A 24,305-nucleotide genomic window follows, 5' to 3' on the forward strand; every position below is an offset into this window, starting at 1 on the left:
GTAGTAGCCCCGAGAAACACTGAAACATAAGGAACTCGTCATTCTCATAGAGAATAGGCTGCTTGACTCTGACTAAAGTTAGAACTGTGGAAGATGAAGCCACAGGGAGTTGTCAGAAATATTTCTGTAATAGGAGAGTTGCTGTGTTTTTGCTTGTTATGCTCCCTTTTGCTCACTCTCCCTTATAGTTTGTGTCTGTTTTTTCTTATGATGATGATCATCTATCCACTCCCTCCCTTCATCCTGTTCACTATCGTATCTTTTGTTTGAAGATTGGACAGTGTGTACTTCTGAAATAAAATAGTTTGTCACTTTGTGAAATTACTAAAAACAAAATGTAGAATTGTATTTTTAAGTTGTTTAATGCTTAACAAAGTTTAGTCCACAAGCACACGTTTTACTTTTGGAGACAAGAGCAGTGTCTTTGTCCGACTCCCATTGCACATTGGCAAACACGCTGCTAGTCAGCATTGCTCAGCTGAATTACAACTTTATTTGTAGAGGGTATGTATTAACATTCAAACTTCTGTGATAAGCTGTCAGGTTTGGCAGGAATTCACACAGCAGCCTCAGTGCTCAGACAAGAGGACAAACAGTATGTGTCTTTCTAATTCACAGGGCTCAGAGCACCGCAGGCCTTTTATTTGGTGTAGCAATTACAGAATTTAAAAGCAAGGCTGAATGAGACTGAGATATACTTGAAATGGACAGTAGACAAAGCTGTTGAAATCACTAAATGTGAGAAAATGCCATATGCCAGAAGCCCATTATCACTAGAAAAGTGTGGCTACGAAGGACTTGCCAGAACAAACTGCCCCAGGAGCTCCCAGAATGTAGAGAAAAGAAAAACAAGAAAAATGAATGAACTTTTAAAAATGATCATAATGAACCACTGTTCTTCATCCGTTCTTGAATAGCAAAACAAAGGGGAAACGATTCAGTCGGAGGAATGAGTCATCATCGATCAGCAAGTCCTTAATCATAAAGAATTCAAGTATGAACTGAAACAAATGTCAAACAGAAGGTTTGCTTGACAGGAGATTTGGCTTTTAAGGTGACAAATTCAACAAAAGAAGAGATGGGAATGACAATAGAGGGGGTTTTTTTTCTTTCTTGGAATTGTTTGTAGTGACAGAAGCTCCATCTCTAAATTTATTTGTGACCTAAATGTTTACAGTGATTGTCACATTGTGAGTTTGGCAGGCCGATAACTGGATCAGCTTGTCTAAGCTGTTCATACATACCAAGGATTTTGTTGTGGAGCTAGATTTTTGCAGCATAAAGGGCAGACGAGGCCAAGAGGGGCAAGTAACACACTGAGATTCTGGAAAAGAACAGTTGTAATCCTGTAGATTTAAGCCTTTATGTGTCTTGCAGCAGTCCAGATAACTGGCACTAACAGCAAGGCTGGTCTGGACGGACATTTTCTTGAGCAACCACTTTGTCAGAAATAAATTAAAAGAAAAACTAGAGTATAAGTATATAGCTTAAACAAACTGACTAATGCTTTGATTTTAATTAAAATCTTTTTTTTCCCCTCATAATGCCAGTAAAGTAGGTTCCCTCGCTGTGCACCCTGTCACCTGCCTATCTCTTGCCTATGTGGACATTTCGTGTTGATCAAATCTATAGTATGTGATGTAGAAGCAATTTTAATTTCATGCCTCATAGGACCAGTTGAGCCTATTTTCTTAAATCTGTGGTGGAGATTTTTTTTATAAGTGGATTAAAACATCATCCAAACAGAAAAACAGTGTGGTGTCCCTTGAGTAAAGGAGAATGAATTTGTAAGCCAGTTTATCCAGGATTTAATGAAAAGCCACAGCTCCGCTGAAGTTCAGCTCACTCTAAAGGTGTTCACCTTCAACTTCCCCGGCATGGTTTATATTTACCCACATTTGCCTTTTTATGGGTTCTGTTTCCTCTTTCATGTAAATTGCAGCACAAATGAATGCAATGCAGGTGGTCTGACAGATGGTCATTTTTGCTTTGGCGCAGGTACGTGTAAAAGTTGTGTTACCCAGAGCTTGTCTCACACGACGATGTGTGCCTATCTGCATTTTCAAATCGTCTTCTTTAACATGTCATTCCTGCCTCAAGGAAATTCCCAGCATGGAAAACTGGGACTTTATTATATAAAACTATTCAAGAGGTCTATCTAAAATAATACAGTTAGGTGTTTAAATATTTTTTCTAATTTTACTTTTTTTTCCCCCAATTTTAAATGAAACAACTCAGATGCAGTTGAAGTGCAGACTTTTAGCTTTAATTCAGTGGTTTGAACAAAAAGATTGCATAAAAATGTGAGGAACTAAGGCATTTTTTTCCTTTTTAAACAATCCCTTAAATTTCAGGGGCTCAAAAGTAATTCGACAAATTAAATAACTGAAAATAAAATGTTCTTTTTTAATACACAGACTGAGAGATGCGATTTAAACAGTTCTTTATTTCTCCACACCGGGTGCCCTATAAACACTGTGGTTCAAAGTCCACAGGGTCTGGGAAACACAAAGGCTTCACATTCGCTCCGCTCCTTGTCAACACCAACTCCACACCAGTAGGGATGGGTATCGTTTAGGTTTTATCCAATACCGGTGCCAAACCGGTACTTTTGAAACGGTGCCGGTGCTTAAACGGTGCTCAAACCGGTGCTTAAAGAATGGAGAACAGACAATTGGTCCAAAAACCTCTCATGTTTAGCTGTTTTTTGTAAAAAGATAACAATGTTAGCCTTTTCTGCAGCTATAGGGCAGATATGGTATCACTCTTGGCTGGAAGCAGTGCTTAAACAATGGGAAAAAAATAAATAAATAAATTAACACAAACTTTGTCCAAAAACCTCTCATGTTTAGCTGTTTTCCACTTTTTCTTTGGTCATTTTAGCCTTTTTGGCCAGGGTGAAGGGAGTATCTGCCATCAAACAAGAAGACAGCCGCATGTAGCTATGATGATGTTTGCTAGTTCACCTTACATGCATTAATGTAATAACGTGGTTAGCCTACTCAACGTGAATTACACACGAACAATATTAAGCTACTCACGCAGAGAAGAGCGGCTTTAAGCACTTGTTGCAGGCTGCTGAGTTTGCATATTTTGCTGTGAAGTACAGCCAGACTTTTGACCGCTTTGCCTTGGGCATTTTTAATCTGTAGCTCTGCTCTACAAGAACGTACGTACCTGGCCCCGCCTACTATCCTCGGAAATCTAAAATGATTGGCAAGAATCTAAAGTGTATCACAGCTCAGGAAAAAAAAGCACCGAAATAAAGCACCAAAATGTGCACTGCTTTTCGGTCTGGTTACTACCGTTTATGTCAGAACCGGTGCCATCATGATACCGGTACCCATCCCTACACACCAGGCAGTTCCTCTCACGCTCAGGGGTCCAGGGGTCACGGTACGAGATAGACCCGGGAAACCTATTCACAGAGACGAGGGTTACTCCAAAGCAAGCACAAGAAACGACTGCATTCTGCAGAACCGGGCAATACTAACTAGAGTGCCTCAATATTCCAGCGACGTACAGCTCAGTGCCCCTGCCTTAAGAAGAGATGGCAAACAAATGTGGAATCACAGGTGATCAGCTGCAGGTGTGTGGGCCACAGGCGGGAGCTCAATCTGAGCTCCGCCAGGACAGAGAGACAGGAGAGAGGAACCGAGGCGAGCAAGAGAGGGGATGGAAAAAACAGACCAAAAACATTTGTGGCCACACTGGGCTGGCTGGGCAGGCACAGGGACCATGACAGAAAACCCTTTGCTGACAATGACAGCCTGAAGTCTTGAACTCATGGACATCACCAGATGCTGGGTTTCCTCCTTTTTAATGCTCTGCCAGGCCTTTACTTCAGCGGCTTTCAGTTGCTGTTGTTTGTGGGCCTTCGTGTCCAAAGTTTAGTCTTCAAGTGAAATGCATGCTCAATTGAGTTAAGATCAGGTGACTGACTACTGCTTCTGTCCTGTGTCACATCATCAATAAACGCTGTCAATGAAATCAATAACATGTTTATGCCCAAGCCATTGTCTGCCTCCACTGTATTTTATAGACGATGTGGTATGCTTTGGATCATGAGCTGTTCTATGGCCTGTTTCGAATTTTTGCCAACAGAAAACCTCTTCTCTGAAAAAAAAAAACAACAAAAACAAACACACACAAAAAAGCACATGGACTCTGAAGGGATGATGATTTGGAGTTTTACAGCCACAGGACCTCTTGACTTTGTATACAGAGTAGCTCATGGTCGTGCAAAGTATTAAAGAGTTAAATGTAAGGCAATCTGCCTGACAGCTAAAATTTAGCTTCAACTGGGTTCCAGGGACAGCAGCAAATCTACAACAGAAAGTCCACTTATCCAATTCAGGGTCGCGGGGGGGGCTAGAGCCTATCCCAGCTGTCTTAGGGCAAGAGGCAGGGTACAGCCTGGACAGGTCAACAAGTCTGTTGCAGGGTTAACACATAGAGATAGACAACCATTCGCACTCACATTCATAACTATAGGCAATTTAGAATCGCCGATTAACCTAACCCCACTAATTGCATGTCTTTGGATTGTGGGAGGAAGTCGGGGTACTCAAAGAGAAGCCACGCAAACTCTACACAGAAAGACCCTGGCCTGATAGTGGAATTGAACTCAGGACCTTCTTGCTGTACTAACCACTGCACCACCGTGCTGATTGAAATGTTGTGGCGGGACCTTAAGAGAGCTGTGCATAAGCTGTGGGCGTCGAGGATGGTAACAGGAATGTGCCATAATTTCTCCACAATGATGTAAGAGAAAATACATGCAGCAGTAACACACACACAAATAAAAATAAATAAATAAATAATGTATTGGCATGTTATTCCTTTACTTATCCATGATACTAGCCTGAAGCTAGTTGTAATGGGAGGATAAGGTGGCATTCACTCTTCTTATACTCTGTCAGTGTCACACGCTGATTAAATTTCCTAGAGCAGCCTGCAATGGCAAAATGGCTTCTTGTATTTAGACAAAGTGCGCTTGTAGGGACAAAGAGGGTAAGTGCATCATGTAGAAGCAGAGATGAAGGAGGGGGCGAAGGCTGATGGATGGAAAGAAAAGAAAAGAGATCGTAGAGACAATGAGAGAATGAAGAGGAAAGGGGAAATGGGTGGAGAGGAGGTGGGCAAACTTAGTTTGACATTTGAGTGGTTTTCTGTTCATTTCTGTGCTGTTTCTACTGTAGCTATCAGAAAGGAATGACTTCAGAGATGTTATACTGATTGGTAAATGAAGAATAGAGAAATGTAAGAACAGGGTAAGGCTTGTAAGGTGTTCCCAACAGCTGATGCCAATGTCGCGAATGCACATTGTATTCTCCAGATATTGGGACGTAATAAGTGGCAGCAGCATCTAACCATGATATATATATTTATTTATTTTTTAAGTTTAAAACACACACACACGCACTCCAGTGAAATCACAGAATCAGGATTTTTTTTGTGCAGGTGGCAGACATTATTTAGTCGATCTTCATGCTCTTAGGCAGTCCAGAGCTCCCTACATCTTGTGCTTCTTTTTCCTTTTTCGAATTTTCCTCGTGTGCTTAATCACCTACTCACCAGTCCTTTATTCATTTTACTTCTGAGGATACCATCTCAAACAAGATTGTTAGTTTTAATTCAAAAGGGGCCTATTATGCTAGTTTCTAGTTTTGTATTTTTATGCTGAACTCCATTAGAGTAGCTTTTTATGAGTCACAGCTCAATGCAGCATTTCAGTGGAGCCAGTGAAACAACCTCACTTTTCCCTTAAAGGCAGCTTTGTTTTGATTGGTAGCCCCTCATAAACTGAAGGTTTGAACAGCTGGTGGGCAGGTTACTGTGTGTAAAGCTAGAAATGTGTGTGAGATTACCTAATTAGGGCTCTCCCATCTATATGTCATGAACACCCAAGAGTAATAAAAGGTTGACCTTTTAGCTCACAGGCATGACTTGTACCAATGAGGATCCACCCTTGTATCAGTATATACATAGCTGTGGCTAGGTCTAGTCTTTTCCTTCTCACAGTTACCCTGTCCATTATCAACTTTTTTTGTCAGCATCCCATCCATTTTCTTCATTAGTCACCTCAACTCCTTTTTCACACAGTTCTTCTCCCTCTCCTTCATTATATTTGATATACTTCTTTTCTCCACTTTCTCTCTCTCTCTCTCTCTCTCTCTCTCTCAGAGTGCGGACTTTCCCTAAGGATTCTGCCTTATTGGGCAGGGACACTGTTCGAGCCCTCATGTACTACGCCTTGAAGGTCTGGAGCGACATTGCACCACTTAACTTTCACGAGGTGGCTGGAAGTAATGCAGACATTCAGATCGACTTCACCAAGGCTGACCACAATGATGGATACCCCTTTGATGGGCCGGGGGGCACAGTGGCACATGCATTTTTCCCTGGAGAGAGGTTTACGGCTGGAGATACGCACTTTGATGATGACGAAGCCTGGACCTTCAGATCTCCAGGTAAGTGAAGTTGCAGTATGCTATTTTAAATTGCGGCATCTGCTATATTTATAAACTATTTGGTGCCAGCAACACAAAATAAGACACTTTAATTTCCTTTTTTAATGTTCAAAATTAGTTTAATGTTTGAATTTAAAAAGGGGCTTTTCAGGCAAACAATTCATTACTTATAGATCATTTTTTTTAAAAATCTATCTATTCAGTTTGCATTGCCTGCCTGTTAAATACTTTATTGATTTTTAAAATCGTACTCTTGCTCATTACTTTAAATTGCCAAAGTACTGTACGTCAAGGGCCCCTTCAGTGCCTGGGTGTCTACTTTCATTGGTTATTCGATCTCTGCTGGTTATTACAAGATCTTGACTGCCAAACATAGGTGACCAGTGTTTGCAGGTTCCAAACTGTGGAATTACTTTGATGTCAAAAAACAGTTTTTGTACCAGGCCTAAATGTTTTTATTTCTTCTGTAAGGGGTTAACACAAAGCACTGGGTAAGTGGCAGTATGAGGTATTCTTGCCACTTTCTATTTCCTTGATTTCATGTTATCTGAGTAGTTTGAGGGATAGCGCTATGTAATCTCTACTACGTAGGTGGATCACTTCTTACTATGAACCTACTGACCAATCAATTATCTGGAAAACAAGGTCACAATTCCTGGAAGACCACACGGATCTCTCTGCACAGTAGAGTTTTTAATGTCTCTTTGTTCCCCTGATAACCATCATTATTAAATATAGATTCTTACACACAACCTTACTCCAATATTTATTTATTCTGTAGGCAGAAAACAATTTTACAGATATTTTGTTGTCCTATATGCATTAATATATGATCATAAAGCAAGATACCTATATTCAAGTTGCTGTAGATTAACCCAACATTTGAAGTCTATATTTAATCATTGCTCTCACACCATTAAACACTACTGAGGCTACATCTGAAAGAGCACCAACTAAAACTCTCCTTCAAACAGGCTAAACTTTATTAACATAGTAGCCGTTTTAGCAAACATGGTGCTTAAAGTGCACCCTTTTAACGCTATATTATACAGTTGCTCTCCTGCCAATAAACTTAGCAACTGACTTAGCAAGTTGATAACCAGCTTTGTGTGACCACTTATCCTAATTGCCAATGTTAGGGTAAGTGAAGCCAAATAGCAGAAGACATCCTGTGTATACTGAAATCAAATTGTAGTACAGGGCTCTGGATGTTGCCACTTGTTTATAATTGCCAAACTGATTAGCAATTTGCTGGTTATTGTAAACCTTCTAGAAATCAACATCAAACTAATTTGCTTATTACTGGCTGTTTGAACTCTGACACTTCTGCATTCACCTCAGTTCAAAGGAAAAGAAAATGGCACTCTATTATTTACTGGCTGTATATCGTGTTTCATCATTATTTATTTGTTTGTTTGTCCTGTTTCAGTTCACTCCCTATTTAAGTCATTATCAAAATGGATTATTAACCTGAGTCACATTGATTATTAGCTGTTTTCCGATGTGTTAATACTGTCACCACCACACATTTAGCCAGTGAAACATGTTCATCCAGTGTGTTTCTTGCTCTGAATTGTGTGGTTTAATAGATTTGTTTATGCAGTGTCCTCTTGAATGATCTGGCCAAATTTCTTTCATCAAACAGTTTTCAAAGTGCTTGATTACCCGCCAAGGGAGATGTGGGAGTTTGAAATGAGGACATGTTGACAGTGGCTCCGAATGGAATTCAATCAGCTTTGCCAATCAAAAATAAATGAGCTCATATTAGAGATATCCGTCATTCTTAGACAGCTCTGGAAAATCTCGCCCAGTGTTTTGTCTCAAATTCACTTTTTCATTATTCACTCATATGTTCATTCATTCACCTTTCTTCTTGTTGCACTTTTGCTGAACCATATGTGTCTTTGTTGTGTTATGAATATGTGTAAACCTCAGACTCTATGCTGTGTGTGTGTGTGTGTGTGTGTGTGTGTGTGTGTGTGTCCCCTCACAAATTAAATATTTGTGTGTACTATTTTTTTCAAAATAGTCGTCACAAGGTCAAGTTCCCTAAACATGCCAGTCACTTAGCATCATCCTCATTTTACGTCCAACGTCCTTAGCTTGAAAAAAAAAGAAAAAGGAAAAAAAAACAGAAAGTAGATCAGGTTGGCAAGTGGGAAAGCATTAAAGGACCTCTCATCTGGATGAAATAAGCGGATGGAGCAATCAAGTCCACTGAATGCATCATCAGGCAGGGACTGTCCCAGCACGGTCACACGAATGACAGCATAAATCATTAACTCTCCTTTTCTCTGACTTGCTTTCTTTATTCGTCCTTTCATCTGCATGACTGAACTTAAAATGACCTTCCTCTCTCCTTTACTCTATGCCTGCATCTGTCCCTTCTTTATGAAAGATGAATGGACAGTAAAAACTGATGAGAAGGGGGGGGTAGAAAACGTGATAAATATTTGGCACAATTGCTTCACACAATCCTCCAAAATGACTTGACCGTGTAGAAATGTTCGCCAATCAGAAGTCTAGAAGCCTGGGAGGGAAAGAGTAAACAAAGATGGCGCATAGAAACAGAAATGAGTCCTACGTGTGGACAGACAGTGAGGTGGAATCATTCTTCAATATCAATATCTTTTCCACAATTCTGAGGAAAAAAAGTCAGAATTCTGACTTTTTTCTCAGAATTCTTTTTTCTCAGAATTCTGAGATTAAAGTCAGAATTATGAGAAAAAAAATCAGAATTCTGAGATTAAAATCAGAATTATGAGAAAAAAATCAGAATTCTGAGATTAAAATCAGAATTATGAGAAAAAAAATCTGAATTCTGAGATTAAAATCAGAATTATGAGAAAAAAAATCAGAATTCTGAGATTAAAATCAGAATTATGAGAAAAAAAATCAGAATTCTGACTTTAATCTCAGAATCTAAGATTAAAGTAAGTTTTTTCTCAGAATTCTGGAAAAGAAGAAAAAAAAGACATGCCCTTTTTTTCCCAGTGGCCCTAATCCTCTTCCATACCCAACACACAGAAAAAGTTGCCTTTCAAAAATACCTGTGTTTGTGTGGACGTAGCCTGAATCTAACTAATGCCTATCATTGTAGACTCTCTACTTTACAATATAAAGGGGCTTGAGGCAAATGTTAATGTGAGACTATATAATTAAATTGAATTGAATTAATGAAATAAGGGAAGCAAGCCTGAACATAACACACCCAAAATAAAAGATTATCAAAATAAAGCAGGAAGTAGCAAACACTGAGACATGGAATAAGACATGCAAACTCGACAGAACTAAATAAAGGCCATGGAGAGAGAACACAGAGGGACTAGACAGACACAGGGATTTGACTGGTGAAACAGGGATCTCAAAAGATGACAGCTAAATATTATATAATCTAATGAGGAACAAAAGCAAAAGTAAACTCAGAAGCACTGGGAAACAATATGACAAAGGATTAAACAGAACTTAAACACAAATCAACTCACAAAACTCAAAATACTGATTGTTGGTTCCTCTTGGTGAGCAGTTGGCAAATGTTTGCAGACAAGTCAGCATCTTCCATGAAAATTATGGGCTGCTGTGGTTATTTACCAATGGCCATTTGGCAGTTTGATGCACTACCCTCTTTGCCAGTCGTCACTGGGTGAAATTGGTTGCACTCTCCAATGGTCACTCACCACAACTGGTGTCTATTGTCTTGGGATGAGGAAAAATTCCCTAAATCTAGTAATTGTCTAGGTTTAAACAAGCTCTCAACTTCTTGACCAATACTTTCGCTACCTCGGGCATCACATGCTGGTTTTTTGTCAAATGCCACCCGTGTGTCTTCATTACACAAGTCTGTTTTTCAGTGTAGCGTTTTAGAGACCGCTAAAGTCAGGTAGCTGAAGGTGTGGCACAGTTTTCTCAACCAGATCCATCCCATCTAGAGCTTTGCGTTTTGCACATAGTTTTGCTTTTTTCCACTTGCAGATTAATTTCTTTTCATTTACTTGTTTACTACACTTAAACCACTACTTATTGAATGTAAGGGGAAGATTATTGTTTGGGTTAAAACATGCTTTTTCAAAACAGAAACCCTTCAAGTTGAAAAATGACGAGCTGGGATTGACAGATCTATTTTACTAATGCCATAATCCATTGACTCATGCACGGCTGCTGAAGGACAAGTTGTGCGTAACTGAAACACGCAAGCAGCTTTGACAAAGCAGCATTATTTGACATCGCAGGAATGAGAACAGGCTGTTTTGACATAGAAACTATTATACAATGTCTACACAGGCGATGTAGTGACAGCAATGCATTTGTACTGCACCAGCTTTAGTGCTGTGTCTATGTATATACAGGATGCCTTCAGGGACAATGCTGAATGTAGTTCACTTAATAAAAAGTATAAATGGGAGCAACCAGTGCATACTTTCTGGTGAAGGCACAGTGTTACACGGAAGTAGCTGTGTAAAGATTGAGAAAAAAAGAAGTTAATGAGAAAATCAAATATGACCTTATTTCACACCTGCAAACTCGCACTTACTGTGTAAAGTGGTAGTGCATGTTGAATTGTCAGCTTTGTTTTGGCGTGTAGTCTCTGCAATTCTATAAGTGTTTGTGATGACATAAAGAATTATCCACCAGTCTTGTCAGTCACCTTAAATGAAATGCGGTTTCCAGGTGGTAAAAAGTTTAGTTCGTCACAGATCTATCTCCCATCAAATTGTGTTATTGAAGACTCGTGTTCCCTCACTTGTTCCAGCGAAATGTTAGGAATCAAATTAACTTTGATTTGTCTAATTATATCTGCTCCTTGTGGGTATTTGATGTCTGTATTTAGTCTTTTGTTTCTAATAAAATTGCAAATAGTTCCTCAGCAGGGGAAGAGTAATTGTTACTGCCATGCTGTGTATACCACCATCTGCTAAAACGTCCCTGAGGCCAATAGATAGAGTGCCAAAAGTTTTTTGATGTGTGAGGATGCTATTATTCCTCCTCTAATTCCAAGTGAAGCCTTTTCCCTTCCAGGAGAAACAGAATCACACAACTTGGCAGCCTCTACCTATTCTAACTTTTTATCACCTTACCCTCAGCATTCCCAAATAGAGTATCTGCTGGATGAAAGATGAATTCATGACAAACTTTGACATGAAAACCTCTTCCAAGGCTGGAAGCAAAATAGTGTAAGCAAACAGAATTTATGAAGCACCTGCCCTCACAATAGGAGCGATTTTGCCGCATAGAGATAATGATGCGATCAGTGTGCTTCTCGGGGTTATGTATACATTATCTTGTGAAATGCACTGTACAGAAAATGTTAGTTATACTATATGCACATGACAAACCAATACTTTATGTGAAGATGCTTCACTATGCGGGTAGCTCCTATGGGCTGTTGCCTGGGAACAAGCAGTCTGCAAGCACAAAAATAATCACTTTGTACTTATAATCAATAGCACTAATAAAAAGTGCTTGACTAATTTAGATAGTATTGTTTGTAATTGTTCCATAAATAACCTCTTGCTCATTTACATTGTGTTCAGGTTTTCCATTAAACATCAAAGATACACAATGCAAACATACTCTTATGTTTGGTATATTATTAAACCAAATAAGAAACTGTACTGAAGCTCCAAATGTCATGGCAGATTGTTGAGAGTCCAAAAATTCAGTGTGTGTTTAGACATCATTTATACTGAGAGTGAACTTCTAGACTGAATAATAAGTGTCAAAAATAATGAAATGTGCACCCCTGAACCCATTAGGGAGCTGAAAGCAGTTGTTGATTTAAGCACAAAAATTGGTCCACGCATTTAGGATCACATTAGCAGTGTGTACCTTCCCCTGTCAGATGACTTGTTATATAATGGTGAATAAATTGTATCTAACTTCAGATACTCATTCGTCCAAAAGTGCTCTTTTTTTTTTTTTTGAGCATTCACAATGGAAATTTTAAACTGTTTAAAAAATTGCACTGAATTACATTACAGTACATTACATTGTGTGGTCCACAAACCCATACTAACTGCGGTAGTTGTGAATTAAGAAATAAGGCCCTGGCCACACAGGCCTAGAAAGCAGTTGGCATCGCCCTGGCAAATACCAGTTGCTAGGGAATAATGACTCTTCCCAGATCACTTGCGACTGATGCTAAAGGCTAAAATTGTGATGTTTTGGAAGTCTGAGTAAAAGTTGTTTGGAGAACGAGGGTTATAACTGTGCTTCCATATGAAATTTATTAAGCTGTATTCATTGGCAAGACTTTCATAAAAGCACGAACTGAATCGTATACATCATAAATCTGAACTTAGATACTGGAGTGTTTTTTTATTTCACCCATAATGCTGGGTTAACATATTTTCATTCTCATAACTGTCGTCCACAAGAAAGAAGAAGAACAAAAAGATTCAGCACCCTCGGGATGCATTTTGACCTCAGCCTGGAGGATTTAGATGGTGATTTGATTGGTGTGTGAGGCTGTCTAACCCAGCTGGTGAGTCTGTGATGGGGCCAGGACCTCTGTGGATGTCCCTCCTTTGTTTTCTGCTGTCAGGGCTGCGAACCATATGTTGCAGGACAGCAGCTCAAACTGCTCCAATTAGACCTCCCACCAGGCTGTTGCAATGGCAAGGCAAGCAGACGATGCTGGTAGTGTGGCTTGAGCGTGTGTTTGAATGTGTGTGTGGAATGATGGCAGAGGCATCAGCAGCTGCGTAGATGTAGGTTTGGTTAACAGGAGGAGAGGTCAGCAGTGGGGCCTCACCTTTATGACTCAAATTCACTCATAACCTGCCTCCAAAAAACTATCCATTTGGTTAAAAAGCATAATGGTGTTAACAGTAAAAAAAATTAAAAAAATAAATAAAAAAATATATATAAAAAAAAAAATATATATATATATATATATATATATATATATATATATATATATATATATATATATATGAATTTCCTCAAGAGCAAACTTTGCATCTAGTGCATTAAGATTTTTCATCTGTAAAGCAACAAACTACTTTTTTTAAGCATCTAAAGAGGAAACTCTTCCTGAATGTCTCTAATCAGCTCCCCAAAGAAAGTCAGAGTCGATGAATTCTCTTTTCTTCTGTGGTGCTGGGTGCACAGTTCAGCTCACGTCCAGATTTTAATGTTTTGTTTAGCTGTTAAAATTGCCTTCTCTAACACATTGAAGCTGCCAGGCTGGTGTTGTGAGGCTCAGGGAAAAAAGTTAATTAAAAAGCTCTTAATTTCTTCACGTCACACTCTGCCAGTCTCCCCCTTGCTGCTATCTTGCATCCCGCTCTAGCGTCATCAGCTTGCCTAGCTTGTCTCCAAGGCATTGCTTAGCTGATGCCGGTATCACTGCTGAACTACATATCCGTCTGCTTGTAAGACAACAGGCAAAGCTATCAGAATCATAAATTGTTGCTCTTAGCAACTTTTTCAGAGGCGTGATAATCCCTTGGGAAGATCTAAGCGTGTTAGGTCAGCCCACAAGGTAAAAAATGAGTGTTGGCGCTTCAGCAGATTGTGGAGCTATGTAATTGTCTTCAGAAAAATGAACATTATCAGACAAATCCGTATCTGAGTAATTGCCTTTGCTAATTCCTTTCCCCCATCTCCCGGTGCATTGTTCTCAGCGGGACCCTAAATCTGGGTCTGCTAAGGCCAATTCCTAATGTGTATGATGCTGCTGAATAGTGGAAATTAAGCACCACATTTAACAGGCCAGTTCACCCCTGCTGTGTAGATGGATGGTTCTGGCATCCATTAGGAGTCATGAGAGGTGGAATCTCGGTGAGATCAAATAAGCGGAGGTCTGGAAGTGCTGTTTTTGCTTTGACAGACAGCAGATTGCTTGTATTAATTATCACTCAGCCAGCAATCTGCTTCTACAAACTGATTACCCTGACTAAAACAAAAGCATCATTAGGCAGGTGAATTTTTCATGACATTCAATTTTTTTTTCTGTGTGTGTGTGTTTGTGTGTTGGGAATACATGCACACATTCTGTGTACTGTTTATGTTTCTGTATGAGGAATGGTTGGCATATTGGGCATGTTACCCTATTTTTGTTGTGTCTTTTCCAATGATCGTTACAGTTTATTTTACCCGTCCTCCTATTGTTGTGTTGGCAGCAGAGAGGAGGGGAAGTGTATACTTTACAAGCTCCAAGAGAACAGAAAACATGAAAGAATCATTGAAAATATCAAACTCTAGTCTCTCTCGGCTACATTGTGCTATTACATTCATAGAGCATTATTTGAAACTGCAATTTAAAGGGTTTTTTTTCTTTAAACCTGCTCTTTACATTACAGCGTGCCTTATCTGTGCCCTGGTTTTCAAACCACATTTCCAGACTGATGTATGTTAACAATAACATGTTACTGAAGTAAAATACTGAAAAGAAAATGGAAAAAACCCACCAAACAATGCTGCGGAACAATTCAGTGCCGGGAAATACAAACAGGATCAAATTCCACAGACAATAAACAAACGATAAAGTTAGGGTTAGACGGGGCTTTCGGGGCTCACCGATCGTATTGGAGGTCATTAAGGGATTACAGTGTTCTGTGCTAAATGTGATGTCACTGTGTGATTACAGTGATGGATGTCAGCTTGAGGAGCAGCAGATATTTGGAAGAACGTTCTGACCTCTGCTAGAGAGATGTTTTTTTCTTCTGGTGTGGCCCAAACAAGGGAAAGCGTAGCATTTTGCCTGGGTGGACTGAATTTTGGCTGTGAGCCAATACCATTACAGACAGTGTGGAAGTCCTGAGCATGAAGTGCATCCTCGCAAAACCTTTTTAGTGATTAAGTCAGTAACCTCAGAGAGGATTGTACTTCCTAGGAGCACAATATTAGAAATTTAATGATGGGAAATAAAACATACTGACAGAACACGAGGCAAAACATGGAAATGACGGAAGCGTTGAGGGGGGGAGGGGCATATACAGATATGCTACTTTGTTAGGTACACTTTGTAGAAGCAGCTTGGGCCCCTTTTCTTCATGGCACAGATTCAACAAGATTGAAACATTTCTCAGAGATTTTGGTGTATATTGACATGATATCATCACAAAGTTGCTGCAGATTTGTCAGCTGCACATCCATCATGCAAATCTCTCCTTCACATCTCTAACATGCTCTATTGGATTGAGATCTGGTAGCTGTGGAGGGCATTTTGCTCCAGCAAAGTCATTTTCATTTTCAACAAAACAGCTTTGTGACATGGTGCTTTATCACCCACAAGGAAATGGATACACTGTGGTCATAAAGGGATGAACATGGTCAGCAACAGTACTCAGGCAGGCTGTAGCATTTAATAACGCTCAACTGCTTCTATTGGCCCAAAGTGTGCCACGCTTTTACTTTGTCTACACCAAATTCTGATCCTACCATCTGAATGTGACAGCAATAATTACAACAGTTTTTAAAAATTTTTTAAAGCCTGTGAGAAATGTAACCTCAGTTTCCAGTTCTTAGCTAACAGGAGTGGCACCCAGTGGTCTTCCTCTGCTGTAGCCCATCTGCTGCAAGGTTCAGCATGTCATGCATTCAGAGATGCTCTTTGTCCTTCTTTGGTTGTAATGAGTTGTTATTTGAGTTGCCTTTCAGCTCAAAGCAACCTGGCCATTGTCCTGTCACCTCTGGCATCAACGAGGCATTTTCATCTGGAGAGCTGCAATGCACTGGATATTTTCTCTTTTTTGTGAACCTTACAATGGCTCTGTGGAAAAATCCCAGTAGATCAGCACTTTCTGAACTATTCAGACCAGCCTGTCTGGCACCAATAACCATGCCACAGTCAAAGTCACTTAAATTGCCTTTCTTCCCTAAATCACCTTGTTCACTTTGAACTTCAGCAAGTCATCTCGACTGTGTCTGCATGTCGACATGCATCGAGCTGTTGTGTGTGTGCTGATTAGATAGTTGTGTTGATGTTAACAACTAGTTACAGGTAGCTAACACATGAGTTAGTTCTTTTCCAAAAATAAGTTGTTTCAGGGTATTTACCCAACTTCCAGATGTAACTAATCAGTTTGAACTCTAAAGACTGACCTGACACTTAATAAAATGGATAAGTTAAGGGGAAACATTGTCAACTGTATTTAAAGATAACATTTATTGTGATACAGAAATTAATGAATCTCTAAGATTATTCTTTTCATAGTGACAGAAGAGCACTGAGATTTAAAGCACACTTGTTGGAGGCTGATTGGCTCGCTGAAGGCGGGCAAGAGGATGATTGGGCTAGAGTAATGATGTCGGTATTGACTTTGACAGTGTGGGAAAGTGGAAGTGGTGTAAAGAACAGACTAGCAGTCGAACAACCAGGAAAGCAGGCAAGTGAGTGATTACACGTTTTCATTACTAAACTTATGCATAAGCTTCACCGTGTTTAAATTAGCAAAAGATGGGAAGAGGATCGTATCAAAGTAAACCCAGCTAGAATAGCACTGAGTATTTTATGCTAACCCTAAAACTGCATACTGTTTTGTGGCAAACACGTCTCCTATGTGCATTCATATAGTCCAGTTACAAATAGTTGTATTTATGCTATGAGTGACAATGATTGAGTTATTACAAGCTATTTTTGGTCATTAAAAGAGTAAAATTAGCTTAATTACTAAATCTTGAGTGAGGGATTTGTGACTAGTTGCAAAGACAGCAGGAAGTACTGATTATAGATATTCATGCTATTGACATAGGCTGACTTTAGGGCATCCACTAAGGAGCTGTGATGTTTTTTATGGATCTTCTTGACCAAGATCAAAGCAACAGAGTCCTGTGATCCTCATCTTTGTGGACTGGAGAACTGACAGTCAGGAGAGGGTTGAAAGGTCTACCAAATGAAGCTATTAATTTCTATTCTCAGCTCCATGCCATGAAAGCATTTGGACTGATAAAAAAGCTGCTTAATGGGTCAGTGGTGAATCTGGAAGAACAAAGATTGAATCCCTAAGAATGTAACAGTCTGAAGAGCCATACTGAATACTCTCTCTCTCTCTCTCTCTCTCTCTCTCTCTCTCTCTCTCTCTATGTGTCTCAGTCTCTGCTTTTCTAAAATAATTTGGTGCATTCACACAATCCTTGCCTCCCTGACTTTGTCCTCAGTCATTATGTCTATTATGTCTGCTTCACGTGGACCTTAAATGCAATGACATGGTACATACTGTGCTCTGAGTCCCTGTTCTCCCTTTCTCCCTCACTCTCTCTCCCTTTCTTTCCTTCCTATTGTTCACCTGCAACATGTGCTTCTGTAGATTAGAGTTGGCATTTGCCTCCTGACCACCCCAGGTGAATACTGTAAGCACGAGTGCGTGTCCCAGGCCGTGGCCGACCTATGGTTTACTGAATGCAGACTTGCGCACATAGCCACCAAGGAACTCTGAGCTAGCTTGGTTTGACACGGTACCTCTTCATATTTTTGGAAATCTAAATCTCTAAGCCCCAGGTTCTGTCTTGCTTCACAGAGTCAGACAAGGGGTTTGGGAGGATTTTTCTTTTTATGTTTTAGCTGAAGATGGAGGGAAGGTGCTTTAATAGCCTGCAGCCTCTTTAGGTGTCTTTCCGCACTAAGATTTTGATTGGCGGCCCAGGGACTCAGGCAGTATTACCATAGTTATCTCACTATACCACACACCTGCAACACTCAGAGCTTCCTGAGCTGTCTGTCATGCCTCTCAATTTGCACCACAAGTTGGACAAAAAAAAAAGAAAAGGGTCAATTAAGGGTGCAGACCCATAGCAGAAAGGTCACATTGGCGACCATCGCTGTGGATCTCTCCAAAGCAATTTACCAAAAAGTCTTTCATGCCACCTTCTCTGTCACTGAATGCTAATGCTAATTGAACATGTGTGACCAATCAAAACAGTCTGTTGGCCATGGAGGAAGAAGCAGATTATCCATTTACACATGATCAGTGTCTGCAGCTGAAGACCTAGAACAACTTCTTTATAGCAATCTGCAAGCTGTGACATTACACATTAATTGATTATCTCGTCATAAAATCAAATGCAAAGCAGCAGTAAATCCTTCCACAAATGTACTTGAAAAACAAATGGGAGTGGTCTATTATTATTTTAGTCAACTGTTACAAAAATTAACTAATAGTTTGAGCACGATAAAGCGAGTTCTTACATATAGAAAAATGTGGTTTGTATATTATTTAAATAATGGCTATAACCATGCACGAAATACAGGGACTATAGTCATAATAGTAGCAATTTTACAGAGCATTACTTGTGTTGTGTATAGTGACCTTTGACCTTTAGAGTGCATTTCTAAAGAGGTTTGCTTTTTCTTCTTTATGTTTCACTAAATGAGGCTTTTAACAGTGCGCTTACTTTCATTTTTTGTGTAATCTCCTTTCTGTCTCTTTCAGACTCTCACGGCATGGATCTGTTTGCAGTCGCAGTCCATGAGTTTGGTCATGCCATCGGTCTGGTCCACACCTCTGCAATGGAGTCCATCATGAGACCGTACTACCAGGGCCCTGTTGGAGACCCTCTAAAATATGATCTACCCTATGAAGACAAAGTCAGAGTTTGGCAGCTTTATGGTATGTAAAAGGCGCCTGTGTGTGTGTGTGTGTGTGTGTGTGTGTGTGTGTGTGTGTGTGTGTGTGTGTGTGTGTGTGTGTGTGTGTGTGTGTGTGTGTGTGTGTGTGTCAGGGAGATGAGCCAGAAAAGTAAATTACTTTGATTCCTAACAAATTTCCATTTATTGAATCTGCCTCAGGTGTTACTGAAAAGCACAAATCCATAAACATTGAAGCAAACTGGCTGTGTAACTATGAAAAGGATCATAACAGCAAGTAAAGACAGGCATAATGATGCCAATAATGAACTAAAACACACAATTAGAAACATCAGGGTGGCAGGGTGGATAGAAATATAATTAGTGTTGGACAATAAATGATACCAACCTCTCCCGCAGGGGAATTGTAGAAAAGGGGAGAGACCAAAAAGGGGTACTGCAAATTTATAGGGTTGCACCAAAGAAGAAGAAAAGGATGAGGAGGGGCTCTCACTGACAATGAAGATAACTACAGGCTTGGGGATCCTGGAGTTTAGAACACATTTTGTGTAATTATAACAATATGTAATTTGTGACCCGGTTACACACAAGAGACAACATTTCAACAGGCATAAAATGGCATTTTTGCACCAACAAGGTGATTAGAATTAGCTGAGAACTTGACATGTGTCAGCACAGTGTGCAGCGTGTCCTTAACAACGCATTGCACATATAAAAAAGTAGAAGTAGCAGGCCTAAAAAACTATCTATAGCAAATGAATTGCACTGTCATGTCCTGAAAATAAGGAAAAAGGCAGCAAAGACCTGACACAGGACCTGCATCTGCACCTGTTGTTGGTGCATATTTGCACATTTCAGTAGGTCACTGCACCTATTTCCCATTTCCTGGCATAACATAAAGAAATGAGGGGTGACTCAAGGCCTGAAACAATATATGACCTAAATCAGAACTGCTTAATTTATTTTTCCTATTACAGTCAGCTGTTTCGTGTATTTCCATAATTATATTGAACAATTTTATGCTCCTGGCTAAGCCTCTTTACTGGAAATATAGTTTTGTTTTTTCCCATCATTAATATGAAATATGTGCTGCAGTAAATACTCACAAAATTATCTGCTTACCTGATGAATCATCATTAGTAACAAGCAGTGTCAAACATGATCAATGCTGTGAAGTCTCCGACCCTTCATAGAATCCTTCTCTGCTGGCCGTGAGTCATGATCCTTGGCTGTAATTATGTTTGTCTCGCAGTAAACTAGTGGCTGTGACAGCTCAGGAGACTGAAGATACAGCAGCCTCATCTCATGCAGGGGGCACCAATTTATGAGGTCTGCAGAGCAAGGTTATTGATTTAATGAAAACATGGATGGAGTTAATTGGACCTCATTATGCCATGTGACTTCATCAAACCTTTCCCTGATCCAGGAAGTGACAGTGAGACAAGAAAGAAAGAAAATGATGACTTTTAGAAAAACACAATCAAGTGCGGGGATAAATAATGGTGGCGTGTGATTTGAATTGCTGAATCCTGCTGAAGGGGAATATTGTGATACGTGGAAATGATCAAACTACCTCATTTTGAGATGACTTTGGATCCAAAAAAATGTTGGTGATCACAACCCCCGTGGTTATTCCTAACCAACCAATGACCAGTCCTACAAATATCTTTCTGTCCGCACTGATAGCACTGTAACCTCACATATTTATTTTAGTCATACATACTTTTGACTCCTCCATTGTTGAATGATTTGGCAACTTTTTTCTGTCATTAAAATCAAAGCTAACCCGTTTTGTTCAGACTGTGTTCTACCTATGAGTACCTGGAACAAGAAGAAAAAATCCATTGTGATCCACATTCTGTACTGCAGTAAGAGCTGCAACCATCAAGCTGATGGCATAGAGTTCAGTAGTGCAAACTGAACTCAAGGGCTCTATTCTTTTTCTACATCTTACAATTTTAAACTGTCCTCTAGAATAGTATGAGACCACATAGGTTGCCCTCAGGGCAGTTTTAATTCACTTTGAGTGATGAATCTTCTTTTGTTTCTATCTAGTTATCTAATTGTCTATCCCTGCACACACTTGCACAGGAAGTGCTTGGAAACCCATGCCACGAAGTTCCCGGTGCACAATTTTTGTGCCGATGTTAATGCCAAATTATTGGCATTAATAGGGTGACCAACCGTCCTCTTTTTTTGCACTTGCTGACTTGTAAAAGCCTATATGACATTTTTTATTTCACCATTCATTAACTGCACAGAGAAGGCATAGTTTAAATACGTTAAAGTTTTCTTTAAGTAAACAGTTTTATTAAAGTTCTTCATGACTGGTGCAAGTGTCCTCTTTTTTGGAAATCAAAATATGGTCACCATGGCATTAAGCCATTATGATCCTGTGGCAATGGGACTGAAAATGTGTCATATGAAATGTAAGACACAAATGGAGAACAAAAGAAACTAAATAAATTATCAAAAATAGTATAAGGGATTTATTGTTATTACATATGTTTGTCTTGTTTTCCCAGGTGTTAGAGACTCAGTGTCCCACACAAATCAACCAGGCAGTTCGTCTCAGACAGCCGAGCCTCCTGTCCTGCTAGATCTTCCTGAAAACAGGTCCACGGTCATGTAAGTAGAAGTATAAAAGGTATCTGTTATCTTTTAAATGCAACAGAAATAGATCTGGCACTCTAATAATAATGCAGTCCATAAAAATCACTTAATTCCTTAGTAGTTGTTTTAAGGTCTCTTTTACCTAAATTAGCTGCATTGTTTGGAAGAAGGAAAGCCAATTTCAGTATTCATTTCATCTTAATTTCATAAATTTAGTAAAGCAGGCATGATGGCCAGAGGGTCTGTGTCAATAAAACTCAAAGCACAGTTCATCTCAGGACACAACTTATTGAAATGCTTTTTGATTGAAGTGAAAACAAGCCTCAGCAGAAGCAAATAAACCATCTTCTCAATGTGCATTCTGTCTATTTATATACAGTAGTTGTGGAAAAATGGTGTTATTAAAGTCATGACAATAAATGAATTTACATCCACAGGCCTCATGCAGGTGGTATTCATTTGTTTTATTTCACTGGATTGAATCACATTACAAAGAGATTTCAGTTTTGGGGATGATTCCTTGTACATAATTGCATTGTGATTGTTTTATAATTGTATCAGGTTTTTGTTACTTCCACTGAGACGTAGTGTAATGAATCTATGCAGGCTTACATTCATTGTAAAAAAGAATTTTCTTGCGGGGAGGGGGAGACTTGATAGAACTTGTAAGGTACCAAAAAGCAAATTAGCCAAGAGTGAGCATGGGACCTTGCCCATCAAATTAAGCAATTCTCAGAAGACAGTTGGGCAGCTATCAACCTGTAGTTTCTTTAGGTTATCAAGCTTAATTAGACTGCATTTTGTCCATTTATACATTTTGAGAGTACATACACTCTCTCGCACACATCACACACACAACCTAACCACTCAACCCCAGCCTGGGGTAGCCCCCAAAAACAAAGCAAACCTGAAGAAACTTTAGTCTGAAGGTCTAAAGAGTTTAGTTAGTTTCAGATGGGTGGAGGTACAAATACAACTACACACAGTGAGGTAATGCTAAAACACCACAGATGAACATTTAGCAGCGTTTGCTCGCCAGTTTCAGACGTCCACTAGCTTCATTAATTGTTTCCTGCTGCCTTGGTCAGGTCATGATGTGTGGAAAAAGCTAGATTGGGCCCGACAAGGGCACCAATACTGACCACTGCACTGTGGTGTAGCGCTAATAGAGTTCTGAATAGAGACCTTTGTTGGTAATATAAGGCCTGGCAGGCTCTCACTCTCAGCCCTGTGGTGCTAATGGCTTCATCATTGGCATGCAGGCCACGTCAGTGATTTAAATCACTTAAAAACCTTGGGGATAAACACACCGAGGGATTTCACCATGTCAGCCTGATAGCTACCTCACTTCTTTTAGCATGGTTTCAGTGATTCACGCACAGGCACCTGAGAGGATATCAGGAACAGCTTGTGCAAAATTTCTCAGAAGGGGTCGACGCATGTCAGTAAAAAGCTACGCAATATAATCGGTCAAATAATTTTTTCACTTTTCACAACTGAGGAAATTTTTGCAAATGAGAGGTGAGTCATTAGAACCGAGATACAACATTTTCTGTGGTGGCTAGAGGTCTAAAGCTTTATAAATGTCCAGTTTAGAATCCAGCAGATCCTTGTTATCGCTCATTTTACGCTGTTTTTCCCTTCTTACTTTCTTCCCATCTCTCTCAGGCTGGCACGAGATACCCCAGACAGATGCACCAGTCACTTTGATGCAGTGGCCCAGATACGAGGAGAGGCCTTCTTTTTCAAAGGTACAACAGCACAAACAGTGAAAGAGATATGCAAAGCTGCAGAGCTATGAGGGGAGGGAAAATAACCCAAAACAAAAAAGAAAAGAAACGAGAAATTAGCCAAAAGAGCAGCAGTGGAGAAAGAGTCAAATGAAAGAAGTGAGAAAGGGAAAGAGAATGAGAGCGAGGTGGTAGTTGTAGATACCCGACTGAGCCAGTTGAGCCCTGCTGAGAGACTTCAGTATAAAAATTACATCACCCTTTCATGCTTGCCCTCTGGAGGAATGACCCCTAGCCTCCCACTGACAACGGAAACAAGAAACAGACTTGCATACCTTCTGCAGTAGCAGTGTTAGTAAAGTCTACTGAATTTTAACGATGTTTTTATAGAACTTTTTAATATAATTTGTTTTTGTTGTCACACTTTAAAATCAAGGACATGGAACATTTGTAGATAATTAATAGAATATTTAGATTTATCTGTAGCTCTTAGCAGCCTTTAATAATTGTATTATGTCTTCCTGCCACAAATATCAAACCTTTCAAACTAGGGCTGCTCCTTGTCACTTGTAGGTCATTGCTTGTTGTGTTTCTTGTACACTTTACATGATTAAGTCTGGAAGGACATTTAGAGCAGAAGTAATAGTGTTGTTCCTCTTATTTTGAACCTGTTCTTCATAGGGAAATACTTCTGGCGACTAACAAGAGAGAAGCACCTGGTGTCTCTGCGTCCTGCTCAGATCCATCGCTTCTGGCGGGGCCTCCCAACCAATCTGGATAGTGTGGACGCAGTGTACGAGAGGCCTAGGGACCACAAAATTGTATTTTTTAAAGGTACAGTATCAAAAACATTGGAAGAGAGCAGGTGGGATTTTTAAGGAAATTGTGTATTTTGTAAGTCTATGTGAGTAGGAGAGGAGTTAGGCAATGACATTTAAAGTATTGAAAAGAAGGACATAA

General features: G+C 39.7%; 1 protein-coding gene across 1 annotated transcript in view; it reads left to right on the forward strand.

The window, feature by feature from the left end:
• Positions 1–24,305, forward strand: part of LOC146705648 (matrix metalloproteinase-17-like) — a 96,248-nt gene that overhangs the window by 54,496 nt on the left and 17,447 nt on the right. The window contains exons 4-8 of the mRNA XM_085463396.1: positions 6,187–6,473; positions 18,848–19,024; positions 21,528–21,630; positions 23,284–23,366; positions 24,027–24,179. Coding sequence (XP_085319522.1) covers positions 6,187–6,473; positions 18,848–19,024; positions 21,528–21,630; positions 23,284–23,366; positions 24,027–24,179 — 803 coding nt within the window. The remainder of the gene's footprint in view (positions 1–6,186; positions 6,474–18,847; positions 19,025–21,527; positions 21,631–23,283; positions 23,367–24,026; positions 24,180–24,305) is intronic.

Source organism: Copadichromis virginalis, linkage group LG7, assembly GCF_057382275.1.
Source record: "Copadichromis virginalis isolate Kocher_CV1m ecotype Utaka linkage group LG7, C_Virginalis_male_GT1.1, whole genome shotgun sequence".
Classification (NCBI taxonomy): domain Eukaryota; kingdom Metazoa; phylum Chordata; class Actinopteri; order Cichliformes; family Cichlidae; genus Copadichromis; species Copadichromis virginalis.